At 46.2% G+C, this 15,888-nt stretch overlaps 6 protein-coding genes across 6 annotated transcripts; 5 read left to right on the forward strand and 1 right to left on the reverse strand.

Moving 5' to 3' along the window:
* Positions 1–273: 273 nt before the first annotated feature.
* On the forward strand, positions 274–3,070 carry EDB82DRAFT_554784 (fungal-specific transcription factor domain-containing protein). Its single transcript, XM_065609639.1, has 5 exons — positions 274–581; positions 636–764; positions 816–1,461; positions 1,508–2,020; positions 2,064–3,070. The coding sequence occupies exons 1-5, from the start codon at positions 460–462 to the stop codon at positions 2,703–2,705; spliced, it is 2,052 nt and encodes a 683-aa protein (XP_065464684.1). The 5' UTR covers positions 274–459; the 3' UTR covers positions 2,706–3,070.
* A 212-nt stretch (positions 3,071–3,282) lies between these two features.
* On the forward strand, positions 3,283–6,148 carry EDB82DRAFT_554788 (uncharacterized protein; the record flags this gene model as incomplete). The annotated part of the gene is made up of 3 exons (XM_025734157.2): positions 3,283–4,234; positions 4,287–4,928; positions 5,391–6,148. The coding sequence occupies 3 exons, from the start codon at positions 3,283–3,285 to the stop codon at positions 6,131–6,133; spliced, it is 2,337 nt and encodes a 778-aa protein (XP_025584991.2). The 3' UTR covers positions 6,134–6,148.
* Positions 6,149–7,008: 860 nt separating this feature from the next.
* EDB82DRAFT_497807 (uncharacterized protein) lies at positions 7,009–8,163 on the forward strand. Its single transcript, XM_025734159.2, has one exon. It carries the CDS (start codon positions 7,141–7,143, stop codon positions 8,041–8,043), a length of 903 nt encoding a protein of 300 aa, XP_025584993.1. The 5' UTR covers positions 7,009–7,140; the 3' UTR covers positions 8,044–8,163.
* Position 8,164: 1 nt separating this feature from the next.
* Positions 8,165–9,446, forward strand: EDB82DRAFT_497808 (uncharacterized protein). The gene has a single exon (XM_025734160.2). The coding sequence runs from the start codon at positions 8,365–8,367 to the stop codon at positions 9,157–9,159; it is 795 nt and encodes a 264-aa protein (XP_025584994.1). The 5' UTR covers positions 8,165–8,364; the 3' UTR covers positions 9,160–9,446.
* A 220-nt stretch (positions 9,447–9,666) lies between these two features.
* On the forward strand, positions 9,667–11,568 carry EDB82DRAFT_427832 (heterokaryon incompatibility protein-domain-containing protein; the record flags this gene model as incomplete). Its single annotated transcript, XM_065607664.1, has 2 exons — positions 9,667–11,233; positions 11,318–11,568. 2 exons carry the CDS (start codon positions 9,667–9,669, stop codon positions 11,566–11,568), a joined length of 1,818 nt encoding a protein of 605 aa, XP_065464685.1.
* Positions 11,569–11,730: 162 nt separating this feature from the next.
* Positions 11,731–15,039, reverse strand: EDB82DRAFT_545101 (uncharacterized protein; the record flags this gene model as incomplete). Its single annotated transcript, XM_025734162.2, has 4 exons — positions 11,731–12,366; positions 12,419–12,817; positions 12,865–13,671; positions 14,233–15,039. The coding sequence occupies 4 exons, from the start codon at positions 15,037–15,039 to the stop codon at positions 11,731–11,733; spliced, it is 2,649 nt and encodes an 882-aa protein (XP_025584996.2).
* Between the last annotated feature and the right edge of the window lie 849 nt (positions 15,040–15,888).

Raw genomic sequence — 15,888 nt, forward strand, 5'->3', positions numbered from 1 at the left:
AGTTTTAATAAAGCGCACCTTCTCTTTTAAGAAGAGTCCTCTTACTCATTTCAATGGCGATATGTGGATCTTCCAAGACTTCATTAAGCGGTGTCGGCTCCTTCAAGTATGATTATCATCACGTTCATCTAAAACCCGGTTAATTTCCATGATCTATTCGGCCTAACACTCAGATCCGCCGATGGACCCGAGGTTAGTATAGGAGTGCTGACTCATCACGGTCAAATTCAATTTTCTCGCCGCAAAGCTTCGGCTTCTTGCACCGTTATTCCCATCTTTCTCAGAACGTCACGCGAGCAACCGTTGAACAAAGCAAATCGATCACTGACTGTAAATGGAAGTTTGCAGATCTTAGCGGGGAAAAATTAAGTCATTAGATTGGTTAAGATCCTCTGCGGCCCTGCGTTACCGAAGCCCGATCTTTCGAATTTATTGACCTTGACAATTTCGGGTTACGCCATGACTTCCAACGATGAGAGTCCTCGCGATTCGGAGCTTGAAAGTAGAGATGATCTCGGCTCTTCGAACGTTACGCCTTTCAGCATGACTGACAAACGACAGAGAAAGAAAAAGTCTACGGCGTAAGTGAGGCGTCTCTCAATCTAGAACAAACTTTTTTGCTAACTCAACTGTAGATGTCGAAGGTGTCACGCACGTAAAGTTAAATGTTCTGGCGGTCAACCATGTCAGAATTGTCGACAGGCGAGTAAAGGCGCTGAATGCTCTTATCCACGTAAGAACAGACTTGTCAAAGTCAGCCAACAGTATGGTATTTTCCCTTCTTAATCTTCTATTATTCTCATCAATCGCTACAGGTATATTGATGATCTCGTTGCTGAGAATGAGCGCCTCCGTAATCAAAATGCAGACCCCAAACCTCATCCCGAGACGACTATATCAGACGTGGCCATACCTTCTACCAACCAAATAGAGGCACCCTCAACATTGCAGGGCACCTTGTTAGAAGAAAGGCCCTGGTTCTTTGACATGAATGTTCTTCATACCCCTGTGCTCATCGGCGAAGCTTCCGATGCTGCCTTTGCAACTCGCTTTCGGCAAGCCATCTCCGAGCCGGGACATAGCCACATACCGAGAGTCAACTACGCTCCAGACGAGACATTGCTTGCTCTTTCAGATGAAGATTGTCCGTGGCCCATACCATCCCGGGCACGACTTCTCGTAAACGTTGCGTTAAAGTACGTTAGCAGGAGCTATTACATTGTACGCAAGAGTCAGATATTGGAAGGACTTGAACAGACAATTCTGAACCCTCACTCTACAGATTCACTCCTAAAGAGCAAATTGTGGGTTCTTTTTGCTATTGGAGAGATGTACTCGACTAGGACAGCGGCAAAGGACAGGAACTTTCCTGGTATGGCTTACTTTGCCAGGGCCACAAGGATACTTCGTATTATTAGTGAAAGACCACGGATTGATGCCATCGAAATTCGCCTGCTTCTTGTAAGTGCCATACTCAAGTATGGAAGATACTTAGCTGACCTCTCAGTCTTTTTACTCGCTCGCCCTGAATCGCCGCTACACTGCCTACGCTCTAGCAGGCTCATCCGTTCGACTCAGCGTAGTGATGGGTCTAAATCTGAACGTGCCAGAATCACAGCTCCGCGATGCCGGTGCTCGAGAACACAGGAATCGCGTATGGTGGACAGCCTACAGCTTCGATCGCATGTGGGCATCCAGACTCGGTCATCCTGTAGCTATACGCGAGGATGAAATACAAGTTGACTTGCCGACCGATCCGGTTCTTGAGATACCTTCAGATGATTTTGGAGACTCGTCGTATTTCATCGCCAGTATACGACTTGCAAGCCTAGCTGCGAAGGTAATTAATTCGATCTACACGAGGAGGCCACAGCAGAAGACCCTCTCGCAAAGGGTACAAGAAGCACTAAAAGATTTGAGGGCTTTTGTGGAGGAGTTACCGGCACATCTTCACATTGAACCTACTGATGCCCCTGAACCAAGTCCCAAGCCTTTGTCATTGCATCTATACTTTAACCAAGTAAGTGGTTTACCAAAATGCTGAACTGAGCTGATCAATACAGGTTGCCATCACGGCTACCCGACCTATTCTTCTTCATGTCCTACGAACCCACGTAGCGGCATGGAACACGCAACCACGTACCGAGCCTCAAATTCCAGTCTCGGCAATGACACTCTCAGAAGCCTGCGTCCGCTGCGCCCGACACTCATGCCGGCTACTGATCGAATGCTGGATTGACGGTTCTTTTGCAACCTTTGACTACTTCTACACGCAATATCTCTTCGCAGCAGCAACAGTGCTTGCAATATCGAGCCTCATCGATGGCAAAGAGTCACGTAGCGACAAGGAGCAATTCGAATCAGCCGCACAATTCCTTGCCCAACTCAAAGAGAATGGAAACTTTGCAGCAGAGGAATTTTGTAGACATATTGATGCGATGAAAGTTTGCATGGTGACGCGGCAGGGACAGTTCGCGCCAGACGCTGTGATTCAACAGTTTGACGGGATTGATGTAGGAGGGTTTTCCAACCCGACGGCCGGGATGGCTCTGTCGGAACCTTCATTGCAGGAGCTCTTGTCGCAACCGGTATTGGACTTGCAATTTATTGATGCATCAATGTATCAAGATGGAGCGCAAGGGCTGTATTGGCCCGATATAAGCCCTGAGAGTTGGACCACCAATGGCTGGACGCCGAGTGGATAAAGTTGGTCTGGGTCTATGTATGATAGATAATAGTATTGGTAATTACTTCTTCTATAAAACCGTAATTAATATTGGAGGTTTAGATACGCTCGAGTCAGGCTGCTTCGAAAAGGCCTCTATGAAACTGGGGTGTTGTGGCCGGCAAAACTCGGCGTTTCGGGATATTAATATAAATGAGAGATATTGCCTACCTGAAATGTCGCTTCCAGATTGGTAAAGATGCATCTATATTATCAGGAGACATATTGTCACAAGTCGAGAGGGACTGGAAATGTGGTGTGACTGTTGACTCTTAGAAAACGCGGGCACGTATCGGAAGCTCGGCTTGGAGATTTGCCCCGTGGGGTCCAGGTCGAAGACATGGTTAACGTCACTCACATGCTTGTACTGTACAAGTTAGCTTGCGGCTCCGAGACATGAACCACCCAAAACGTCAACCCCATTTTCAGAAATGGTGAGATTATCGAGGCATATAAATACTCCCTTGGCACCCAAAGCTTTAGGCTCTTTCCCTCTACGATTACAACTAATTTTCCATATCCTATCTTATCTTTGTCTTTCTTATCTTGACCCAACCATGTCCATTGTACAACCCATCATTAGGGACGAACTATTCCTCCAAGATGATGACGACTGGGACTCAGTACACCATGTCGAATGGGAAATTGACGCCAACTTCTTCACCGGCAATAACACAAGACCCAGAACGCCATTTTGCAAGGCCACAGCAGACCATCAAATCATCATCGCCCGCGCCGCAGCGCTCATAATCCGCGCATCTCTCAACAACATTCCAATGGATATCCCGGACTTTGATCCCACCACACTTACAGGCCCGAGAAAGAGCTTGTACCAATGGATGAGTGCCTACAACACTTCCCAGGCGGGTAAATTGGTGTTAAATGATGTTACCATGACTGCCATGATTGAGATCCTTTCCTCGTTGACAAAACTGGATCGTGAGGGCGAGATTCTTGATAAAATTGGTCCCGATATCGGTGGTATTCTCCAGGGAAAGGTTGATCCTATCGAGTTAATGGTTCAAGGCGACAGGATCCATCACATGCAGGACGGTATGGAGCTGATGTTGAAAATGAAGGCGCACCTTGGAGAATATCTATCACATTTCGCAACCAAGAAATCCGTTCAAAATGTTCTCGAAGTCGGAGCTAGCACAAGCAACATGACCAAAACACTCTTCAATGCCTTTCCTGTCGAAAAAAGCATTGCTTATACCCTCGCAGACCGATCGCTTCCAATACTGGAGCAGATGAAAGCCTCACTGAGGGGTTCGTTTAAGCTCAAAGCTCTGGACATCAACCAGGATTCACTTGAACAGGGTTTCAGTCCAGAGTCTTTCGACTTGGTCATCGTCAACAATATTCTATACACAGCCAATTCTTTGTCAGGGGCTCTGAAGAATCTCCGTAGAGTTATCACCCCTGGCGGCGTCCTCGTCCTTGTAGGACTTTCAAGTATTTCTCCAGCCTATAATCTGATATTCGGTATGAATGAAAATATGTGGTCAGGTATGCGTACCCATGTGTCATTTCAATAGAATGTTTACTAACAATACTGGAGACGAACGATTTGAGCCATTGGAATACCCTTCTGTAAGCGAGTGGAACAAGGTTTTGCAGAGCAACAACTTTAGCACACTCGAACCGGCGACGAGAACATTTGATTTCATAGGGCAGTCATCGTACTGTTTGGTTTCAACAGCCCTTGCATCTACTCAGAATCCAATGGTCAATATTCTACCTCGTACTCAGGGTGACCCTCTCAGCTTCGCGAACCAGCTATCAACCGCTCTTGCAGAAGACAACACAGCATCGACCATCTCACCAAAATTCCCTGATGACATCTCGCCTCGTTTCATCTACACTGTTATTGATGACGGCTCTGCTCCTTTAAGGGAGTACGAGAAGCTCATCAAGACCAAGAATATTTTGTGGATCAGCTTGAAGACAGATGATGCTGAGCCTCGCGACATGGCAGTGGTACAACGCTTTGCGCGCCATGCTCGTAAAGCTAACGACAACATCAAAATTGTTACACTCGATGTCAAGCAGAAGTTTCCAGATCATGCGGATATCTTGAAGGTAGTTACACGAATCATTCGAGTCTCGTTTCAAGAAGGTCGAGGCACCCGGACGGAACTTGAATACGAGTATGTTAATGGTCAGGTGTTTGTACCGCGTGTGAAGCATTTGGAATTAGCTGGTAAGATAGGATAAGATAAGAACCTAAAACGTGATTTACTGAGCTTGTATTTCTCACTACTCTGGAGGGGATTTCTTTTTATTAAGTTATAAATGATGGGAAACCTTAATAGGCCAAGCTTTGGGAGTTCATTCGTGTATCAAATAATGTCATAGGCAGCCGCACTTCAAGGTGTTTGGTTGAATCATGTCTCTGAAAAACGAAAGTTTGGTGGATATAGTTTTGTACAAATTGACTTCATCATCTGATTTAATAACCGCAATGAATCGACATGAGGGCATGTAGACAAACACACATTTTGTAACAGCGCAATTATGAACTTATTCATTATTTAAAACCCATCAATGCATAGAGAGGTTTATAGAGTTTCATTGCCTTGAATATATAAAAAAGCAATTGCTTCTCACATCCTCTCACATTTACTTCCCCTTCCCATCCAATACTACACGCTGACCTTCACAGTCTTTATCTCTTGCACACCTCTCTGCTTAATCAATATGCTCGAAACATCACATACCCAGGAGGCTTTTCTCCAAACTTGTTCGTACCATCGAAGCCGATATTATTTCCCGCTGCTTGAGACAAACCCCAGCAAGGTTCCTGACATATTGTTTGAGGGTTTGTTAACCACATCGTCTTTAGCCCAGACAGATTTAAATAATTCGGAACCAATTTGCAATCTGCCTCCGGAGATTATTTCCACCATCACAATGATGCTCAACATCAAGTCATTTCATTCTTTTCGAAATGCCAATCGCCAAACGCGTCTCATATTGAATGAGATCCCTCAATATCGACAAGTCGTACAGCATAGCTCCGAGGGCATCAAGGCACTTGCTCGAACAGCTCTGAGTCGCCATGTCACATATCAAGACCTCTATCATGCTCTTATCAATGGAGAGTGCACATTGTGTGGAGAGTTCGGAGGCCTCCTCTTCTTCCTGACCTGCACTCGCTGCTGCTACCATTGCCTTCGTGAAAAACTAGAGTTGGCTGTGGTGGAAGGCGATGACATTTACTGCCCCGGTATACTTGGGGATATGTTCAACACATTGGGCTATCGCTATCTGAACATCCAAGACTGGGCTAACCCCACGATGATGCTGAACAAGACTTTAGGTATACCGGCCGTTGACATGTGCGAAGAGATTCGGTGGCTTGACTCTATCCAAGGCAATCTCGGAACCGCTCTTCATCGAGGTTAGCTGCACTATCGCTCGGCAGCATGCATCGTGTACCCTACTTTGAACCAAGATGCAATGAAGGTTGAGCGTGGAGTAAGCTGCAAGGGGTGTGAGAAAGCATTCGTTGGGGAGCGTTTCGAGGCTGCTGGTCAGGGCTGGGTGAGATCTGACATTCCCTCGGATTGTGTAGATCGCGATTTATCTTTCTCTGCGGTTGGTTTCCAGAAGCATTTCGAGTCCTGTGAGCATGCTTAAAAGATCTGGGAGGATAGTGAGTACGGATCAAAAGGCATCAAGGACTCGCAGACTATAAAGAATAGAGGACGGCATCTCGGGCAAGCGGGTATGTCCGGTTACATACACTATCATAGGAATTAATTGATTCATCTGCTTGAGAGGATATCTCGTTGGCGATGTTTCGGTGCCTAGATGGAAATGAATCAGGATGGGGTACTGTACAGTTAGGATAAGAATGGAGCAACGAGTCAGACAAGGAAATATTGCAAAAATACTCAACTCTACTGTATCTGGCCTGCGTTTGCTTGCTCATGACGAATTACTCGGTTGAATTTATTAGCAGTTTTCTTATTCATTGATGATTTGATATGGTATCCAACTTTCAACATGCGACTATCGATAGAAGAGGAATATCATGCAAGCACTGCCTCTCTTAGTCGACCTATGGCATACAAAGGATGCCGGCGTTGGGATCCATCTCGCTCTCGCTTACAGACGCTCTAACTGTTTTCGTTAACTCATTCGAAGTTGATAACCACTCGGAACTATAATCGGAGTCTCCTATTGGTTGAATAAGAACATTCCTAAGGCTGAGACGTTGCCGTACAAATGCCGCTCTACCCGATGACGAAGTGGCCGATCCAAGTGGAGGTTAAATGGGCTTTGGAGATTGATATAAGATGACAGTTCTACTCTCAACTTGGAGTCTAGATCATATCAATTCATTTAATCTATGCTTAGCGGCCCATTACTCCTTTCATCAATAACTTGTTTCTTCATTCACGTTCATAATGTCTTCTAGCAAAGAAGCAGAGCATATCGCCAACCAGGCTCAGCTTCAACAACCTCCAGCTCCTGCATACAGCGAAGCTGGTCCCTCATCACAAGCTGGTCCCCAATCGAATGACAAAGTTCCCACTGCAGAGAACCCCTTCAACTTTCCTGAATCTTCTCTTCCCACATATTCTGAAGTCTCAACAAGCAAGGAAGCTCCCATCGCCATCCCTCAAGAGTCACCTTCTCAAACATCCCCATTTCTCAAAGCTTATGCGCCAGCACTTCTTGGCCATGGTATTACTCAAGAAGCTTGGTCTGCGTTTCTGGATACTATCTCGGCTTTCATGACTGCCAAAGTCGGCGAAAAGGCTATTAATCATGCTGGAGACGTGGCCAAGACCATGGGTCAGCAACCAGTGTCGTATGTCAAGGGAGTCGGAAATCATGCCAAAAGCGTTGGAAAGAACATAGTTGCGAATGCAAAGAAGGGAAACATCCTTGGCGCAGCATTTGGAGTTGTCGGTGGTGCTATATCCATCCCTGTGGGCGCCGCCTTTGGTGCAGTAGGAACTATTGTTGGACTACCTGGACGCACAATCGCAGCGGCTGTAAAGAAGCCCAAGACACCTGCTGAAAGAGCTGTCGCGTATGTCGCTGTTGCGAACCATGACTGGTTGAACAAGAGGGGTCTTCATGCTACTCTGGTCAATACTGAGCAGCTTTCAGAGGTTGTCGGGGTCTCTGTCAAGGCCTTATTGGAAGCTTCAGCGGAAGGAAATAAGAGTGCTGGACCTTTGGGACCTATGAGTGCTTTGAGTGAGCATATCGCTCATCTTGAGGTGAAAGGACCTGGTGTTGTCGATATTGGAACGGAAACATGGTGGTTGACTGTGGTTCAGATTGAGACTGCTTCATGAGTTTAGTTGTCTCTTTATTGTTTATTTCTTTTTATTACCTAGATTTATTCATATTTTGTTAATATCCTCTAATTTACGTGGTTATTTGCGCTGTTGATTAAATTTGGGTCACGATTATTTACCCCGCATGTGCTGCAAAAAGTGACACCTCGTGAACTAACCTCGCGTCAGCCGATTTCGCTCACAAGACGCATAAAAAAGCTGAGTCAACCAACACATGCCACTATTCCTTGACTTTATTTATATATCTATATCTCGGGTTACTTCCTCAATTCCTTTGATAGCGTAAACCCTACTGAGCTAGGCTCATCTTGAAACGCCATGGCTCCAAGCTCACAAGCCGTTTCCAACTATCTTTCCAGCCTCTTCAGCCTCGCCGGCAAAGTCGCCGTCGTTACTGGAGGAAGTTCCGGAATAGGAAGAGAGATGGCAATCGCCTTGGGTCGTTCTGGATGTCGGATCGTTCTCATTGCGCGAAGGCCAAAACCGCTGCAGGATACCATAGATCATCTTGCTGATCTGCATGTCACTGCCGAAGCTATTGTCGCCGATCTTGGCGACCAGACTTCTGTGAAAGATGCCATTCAAGCTATCAAGGCGACTGTTGGATCGCCTGATATTCTCGTCAATGCTGCAGCTGTCAACTATAGACCTCATATGAACGACCTCTCCCAAGGAGCCTGGGATGAGACAATTGCTGTCAACCTGACTGCACCCTTCACTCTTGGTCAAGCATTTGGACCAAAGATGGCAGAGAATGGCTGGGGTCGTATCATCAACATCATTAGCCAACAGGCGTTCCGATCGTACGGCAATAGCGGTGCATATGGAGCCTCCAAAGCAGGTCTCTTGGGTCTGACACGATCACAAGCAGAAGCATGGTCTCGACATGGTGTTCTCTGCAATGCCATCGCACCAGGTGTCGTCGATACGCCCATGACTCGTGTTGCGTTCAATGACCCTGCAAAGGCTGAGGCTCATGCAGCAAGGACCATGATAGGAAGGAATGGTCTGCCAAGAGATTTTGCGGGGGTTGCTGTGTATCTGGCGAGTGATGCAAGTGCTGCAGTTACGGGGCAGACAATCTTTGTGGATGGTGGTTATTCTTCCACATGACTAGAGGAACGGTATCTTAGAATTGGATAGGCGTCAATAATAACAAGAAGCTCATTAGACGACAACTGGAGGGATCATTTTCTTTTACTTGAACAATAATCTCACAAGTTTAGTGTAATGGATTGGGTTTTCGGGTGTTCAAATTATATCCTTTACAGCTCAACAAAATTCTGATACGTTACAATCTATACTACATGTTGGTCAGCCTCAATAGAGAAACTTGGGTATTTTTTATAGGTAAAAGACCTCTGACTATCCAATGTAAACTGGCTCTCGCGTATGAAGGGTAGATGAGTGGCATGATATTGACGGAGAAGCTGACTTTGATCAGAGAATTAGTCTACCCTGTAAAAGAATGATCCAATAACGTGTGGGCTATGCTTGCATAAACTAGCCACTAATATGTCCCCGCTTTGGTTCGCATAAAGGCAAGGCATATTTTCTTCAGTAACGACCAATTTGACCAAGACTGTCAACCTTGAGTAAAACATGTTTGATCAAACATCAATGTCACATACTGAGTCTATCTACCATGCTCAACCATCAGAAAACCAAATCCGCCTTCTCCGACTCAACACGGATACGTCATCTTCAGATGCAGGTTTTCTCGAGATAGTATCACTCGACGATGCACCACAATTCTACGCCATTAGCCATTGTTGGGGTACTAAAGCTCATGATACTGTCATTAAAATTGATGGACGTCCACTAAGTTTAACGTCGGACTTGGCATCTGGACTCAACGTGTTGCAAGACCTAGCCATCACTGGTTCCAACTTCGACCCTCCACTGAGATATATCTGGATCGATAGTATCTGCGTCAACCAACAAAGTATCTCAGATCGCTCAACACAGGTGGCTCTCATGCGACAAATTTATTCGACATCGGTGACCACTCTGGTATGGCTCGGACCTGAACAACCTTGGGTCACGTCAGCATGGAGGCTACTGGACCAGATATATCATGTCTTTAAGTCTACCTGCCCCGAGGTACAGCGTGAGAACGACATGTCTGTTGGCACATACTCGGACTCATTACATCAACACACAGGCCTGCCCACATGGGATTACGAGAGTTGGGGACATCTTAGAGAAATGATGCACCTCGACTGGTTCTCTAGGATCTGGGTTGTACAAGAGGTCGTTCTATCCCCCAAAGATCCCACCATCATCTGCGGAAGTCATCTATACCCATGGCATAGACTGCAATGGGCAAGTTCGTGGCTACGTCGGAAGGGATATATGAGACTATCGCAAATTCCAGAAAAGCTACTCAATGTAAGTAACATGGGTAACTTACGATACTGCCGGGCAAACTGGCCACTGGACGCCTTGTTGTCGTTTACAATGACGAAATTCCACGCAACAGACCAGAGAGATAAGATATTCGGTCTTCTCGGTATAGCGGCAGAGTGTCAAGATCCATCACGAATTCCACCTGCCTTGCGTCCAGACTATAGCGCCGACTTGACAAGTACGTATTTAAAAGTGGCTCGTTTCTTGTTGGAGAATGGCAGTTCACTTGCTATACTCACTCGGGCACATGGCGCAGATGGCTGCTTAATGAGAAAACAGCGAGTACACAATCTTGCAGACTTGCCCTCTTGGACTCCCGACTGGAGCGATTTTCGGGTCTTTAACAAAGGTATACGGACAAGTCTTGCTCGTGTGCACTTCTCTGATCTAGAAAAGCCACCTAGGCTAGGGTTTGCCAAGTCATTTGCCGCATCTTCTAGCCTGGAGCTGAAGTTACATGAAGTCGAGAACATGTCTGTTCTCCGCGTTAGTGTTGCGAGATTAGCTATAGTAACCCATTGTTGTTACTTTGGCGAGAACGAGGCATCGAAAGAAGATTTCAAACATACAATCGACCAGAACCTGCGAGCGGCATGGAATATGTCTCTTTCAGTGCTGACTGTAGGTGACTTGACTTCTTGGGTAACAAGCTTCGTCAAGACCACTACTGCCGAGCGCTATGACCTTATCGGACTTTCATACGAACAGACAATGAAAGACGGCATGGCGTATCTCGTTCGGCAATTAGAGATTCAAGGAACGGAAATGAGGTTGCCTTGTGACGAGGGCGATAGGGGAAAGAATATCGACCTGCTGCAACAGCTGTCGGTAGGCGGAAATGCCAAGGACTACATTACTCTAGCCTACACTTATTGCTTTAGTAGGTGCTTCGTGACAACGTCTACGGGGAATGTCGGGATTGGTCCATCGGATACCCGGGTTGGTGATTTCGCTGCTGTCATCCTGGGTAGCGATGTGCCGTACATTCTTCGGAATAATGGAACTTTGTGGTCCTTTATCGGGGAGTCGTACATGGAAGGATATATGGATGGTGAGGCGGCGAAGATGATAAAGCAAGGGGTAATTCAAGAGGAGGTACTGGATATTAGATAGGATCATGACTTGGTAGTGTGGGATACCCGTTTATAAATGTGAGGCCAGAGACATTCATGCACTATCTTATGCCTGTCCTTGATCTGAAACGACCTGCCATTCTTTGGCATAGGATAAAACATGGGATGAAAGATCGCGAAATAATTCAAAGGACCAGGATTGTTACAAGCGCTCACTACCAAGATTGGTGATGTTTTCTAACCCATGACGCAAAACAGAGTGCTGGTAAGAGTTCCACCATTCCAAAATTCCATCCCGCGGAAGCTTCATCCAGCGTAGGTGTGCCTTGTCGTAACGAGGAGATGTGAGAATCTGTTCAACATATAGAAAACTCCAGATGTTTCTTCCGGACCCGACGTACAAGTCGGTATTCCAGTCAAGACGGAACTTCTCCAGCGTTTTATCAAAACGGAATCGACCAAGACATTCTCGATGGCCGTTGCCATAGTACACTAGCATCCCTATAATGGGTCTATGCGGAAATGAGGAATCCCTGCAAAGGGTTATTTCACTTATGTCTTTCATGCTGCAAGATGATTTGAACCAAGGGCCGTTGGTTTTGGTGCAGATGCTTGGGAAGTCAGGAACCAGAGAAGAGGGAATCGGCTTTTCTTCTAAGGATGATAGACCTTCGCTGAATGCAATATATCGTATTTGGTCTATGAAGTCGTATGCCCAGTCGTTGATATAAATCTGCGAACCATTTGGTGAGAGTGTTGCCAACTGGTGGAATGCCGTGATGTCAACCAGGGAGCGAGCGGCGCCGAACAACCTGGTTCTCCCTTTGTTTGTAACGAACTGTTAGGTATGTCAGAGAGTTTCGAGACCGAAGAGTAAGGTTTTATCATACCACAAAACTGCCTAAAGACTCTTCGTCGGAGTAGGGATCTTTCCCATGACGACGGTAGATTTCCGTCAGATATTCTCCTTCATCCAGCGGCATGTAAATGAAGAAGCCACAGGGCCATGAGTGCTCTATCTCATCATAAAATCTAGCCTTTTCGCCAGATCTATGGGCATGGACAGTGGCTGTTCGGTGTCCGTCAGTGACCACGGTATACCCGGTGATACCCTCAGCGTTGTAGTCAAAAGATGCCATCCGGACGTTTCTATTGTCATTATTCAGGCCTTTTGTCATGTTCAAAAGATCTACGATGTTGGATGGGTGCTCGAGATTTGCCCACTGCGTGTCGTCGCTAATACGTGGATGAGGCTCTCTTGGGACATCTATGCCCCATATCATTAAACCCTGGAGACGGGTTAGTAAGTGTTCTTCTTTTGTTGAAGTCTGCTCACATTTTCGTGGATGACCATCTTTTCAGCGTCAGGGATGTTTCTCCAATAACAATCCGTGATGGGACCTGGACCCGACAAAGGCACATGTGATGGGTCTAACCTGATTGCTCGGACACCTCTAAAGTCATGCGCAATGTAAAGTCGGCTATGAGTATACCCTTCCTTGCTGAGTTGTGTGTATTCTTCTCTGTCTGGCACAGGGGAATTCGTGAGACTCTTGACATAACGCACACCATCGACAACGGAATAGGTCGCATATACCGCAGAGTCCAATCGAATTGTCCGAGCGTCTTCACCTCTCCCCAAAGACTGTTCTTCGTTTGTGATTGTAGCACATTCGTGAACAAGCATCTCAGCTATTGTGTCTAATACCTCGGCGGGAAGCTTCACTTGGAAAATGCCATCCAATCTTCGCGCCAGAGAATGCTTGATACGAGTGAAACGCCGATTCTGCTCATGTACAGTCGGTTCAAAACGGAAGCATCCAGTGGACACAACTCTGAAAACGTCACGCTGTTTGAATTTCCAACACTCAGCGTGGAAGAACGGGGTGAGGCGGCCCCTTTTTTCACAAGGCCGACGACAGGCATGTATTCGGATGTGGTTGACACTGTCGTATGTGTGATGCATTATTGAGAAAGTGAATTCCTGGGAGAACTTTTCCTTTGGGGTATCCGACACCCGGGCGACAACCATATCATCTTCCTCCAAGTTGAACAGACAAAGTCTACATCTCAAATCCTCCAGGCATAATCGTCTAGGTTGTGAGAATATGGCATCTTTTTTCTTCTTGACTTTGTCCAACTCCTCAGTGAGGGTAGTACGGTCCATCGACATGAGATCCATCGAAAGGCAGGTCAATGTAGCCACCACGATGTGGGATTAGAAGCTTAATAGAAGTGTCTGGTACAAGCTTCCCTAGCAGGGCGAATTTGATGAATCATTTTGCAAAGATGAAGGAATGAAGATTGTCTTATAATAACACGTCTAAAAGTAATACAATTTCCGTAAGCCGGGGCGGTCAAATATTTGCCCGTGTGCGATCAAAATCCATCCATCTTGCAATGCCTCGTCTATGTCTGACCAACGAACATTATGATACTCGGGCGATGCGCAATAAATGTCACATCTGTTGTATTTCAAAAACTGGAGGTCCAAATCGACTGATGAGATCAGAATTTCGTATCCCATTCTACGTTGCGCAGTGTCGGTTTAACAGCCTTAACTGATGAGTCTTTTTGGAGAGATGGAACTCTATTGTACAAACTTCATAAACTTTGCCCTACAATTTGGGAGCTCTATTACATCAAAAAACCCGGTAGATCAACCTCAGAACTTGGCTGTTTCAAACACGCCATGTCTACCCACTCCACCACTAAAAGCTGCAGCACCCTTTACACTCTCAGTATTGATGACCTTGACACCATTCTCATACTCATTCCTCAGAGCATCCTGAAAGGAGCTAGCATTGTACACAGAATAGTAGCAGCTAGATCGATCAACATTCATACAATCTTGGGGAAATGTTAGAAGCTGTTTAGCAATCTTGGTAGCTTCTGTCAATGCCTGACCCTTGGGGACAACTCGGTTGGCAAGGCCAAATTGCAGTGCCTCGTCAGCCCTTACGGTTCGTCCTGTGAGGATCATGTCCATGGCTCGGCCTAGACCAATTATGGCTTGGAGTCGAACAGTACCGCCATCAATAAGCGGTACTCCGAATCTTCGACAAAATATGCCAAAAACGGCATCTTCTTCGACGACGCGCATGTCACCAATGAGTGAGAGCTCCAATCCGCCAGCCACAGCGTATCCTGAGACTGCACTGATGACAGGTTTCTTGACTTGCATTCTTGAAGGACCCATCGGGCCATTGTTTCGACCGTCAACTGTTTGTGTAGGATCGACAGTTGGGCCACGATACTCCACAGATTCTTGGCCCGAGTTGTACTTTGCGACTTCATGAAGATCGAAACCAGCACAGAAAGTACCATGATCTCCATAAAGAACGCAGACTTTTTGGGTTGCGTCATTTTCGAAAGCCAAGAATGCTTCAGCAAGCTTCTTCGCAGTGGCTCCATCTACCGCATTCTTGCGATGTGGCCGGGAGATGATGATGGTTGTGATTCCATCTGGAGTTTGAGTAGCTCGAATAGCCTGAGGCTCTAGATCAGTCATTGTTGGAAAGTACAGTTTTATAATGTTATCACTAGTGGTATAACAGGCACAATCATGATGCGGGGTGATCTCTTGAATGGCTTATATGTGTTGTGATCGGCAATCACGGGTCAGTCAACCCGCAGTAGCCGAGGCTGGACGATGTGATTTATCACCGACTTCGGATATTTTTATTTCAACTATGATGGTAAAATGCCATTCTGACTCATGGGAAGCATACTCTGCCATATTCATTGGTATGTAGATGAGGATCTTATCCTGTTACTTTGTTAATCTTGATCCATGGCCAGCCTTTCGCGTCCATTTGGTCGTTATGCTTGCTCGATAAGCCACAGTCAGCGTCGAGTGAATGTCATGTTCGATATACTTGTTATGTTTATCATGGGACCACGTGAAATCCATGGCAGTTTGGATTTAGCCGGCTCAAGTAGTGCTTTGTTTCATGCGATACCAGGCATATAAGCGGATTTCAAGCTCTGAACCTCATGAAACCATGCGGTGGTCTTCATAACATCGCCAGAGCATCTGGGCGTATGGGGGTAGTTTTGAGTTTAGCATTCTTCAGAGTTCCATATAGTTGTAAAGTATGGCATGTTTTGATATGTTTCCGCTGGAAACCGATATAGGGTATTGATGTGCAGTCTAGCCTCCACTTTCCTTGTGACATTCGCTCCCTCTATCGAGTAGAGAGACTTACTCATTGGTAGTAGTACCCCAGCAGCCTCCATCGTATTTCATGTTGCGAACTATAAGCGCTTCCTTTCTCGATAATCCCCTTCAAGGTTCAATTGTATCAAGTAGCACCGTTATTATTGCGAGATTGCGGCCGCGTACGTCTTCTGTCTGACC

This window comes from Fusarium venenatum (genome assembly GCF_020744135.1).
Source record: "Fusarium venenatum strain MPI-CAGE-CH-0201 chromosome Unknown EDB82scaffold_2, whole genome shotgun sequence".
NCBI lineage: Eukaryota > Fungi > Ascomycota > Sordariomycetes > Hypocreales > Nectriaceae > Fusarium > Fusarium venenatum.

What these genes read in the sequence shown, in the direction of transcription:
- EDB82DRAFT_554784 (XM_065609639.1), top strand. Translation starts at nt 460, where the DNA reads ATGACTTCCAACGATGAGAGTCCTCGCGATTCGGAGCTTGAAAGTAGA. An exon ending in AGAAAGAAAAAGTCTACGGC is followed by an intron (nt 582 to 635) that starts GTAAGTGAGGCG and finishes ACTCAACTGTAG; the next exon opens with ATGTCGAAGGTGTCACGCAC. An exon ending in CTTGTCAAAGTCAGCCAACA is followed by an intron (nt 765 to 815) that starts GTATGGTATTTT and finishes CAATCGCTACAG; the next exon opens with GTATATTGATGATCTCGTTG.
- EDB82DRAFT_497807 (XM_025734159.2), top strand. Translation starts at nt 7,141, where the DNA reads ATGTCTTCTAGCAAAGAAGCAGAGCATATCGCCAACCAGGCTCAGCTT.
- EDB82DRAFT_497808 (XM_025734160.2), top strand. Translation starts at nt 8,365, where the DNA reads ATGGCTCCAAGCTCACAAGCCGTTTCCAACTATCTTTCCAGCCTCTTC.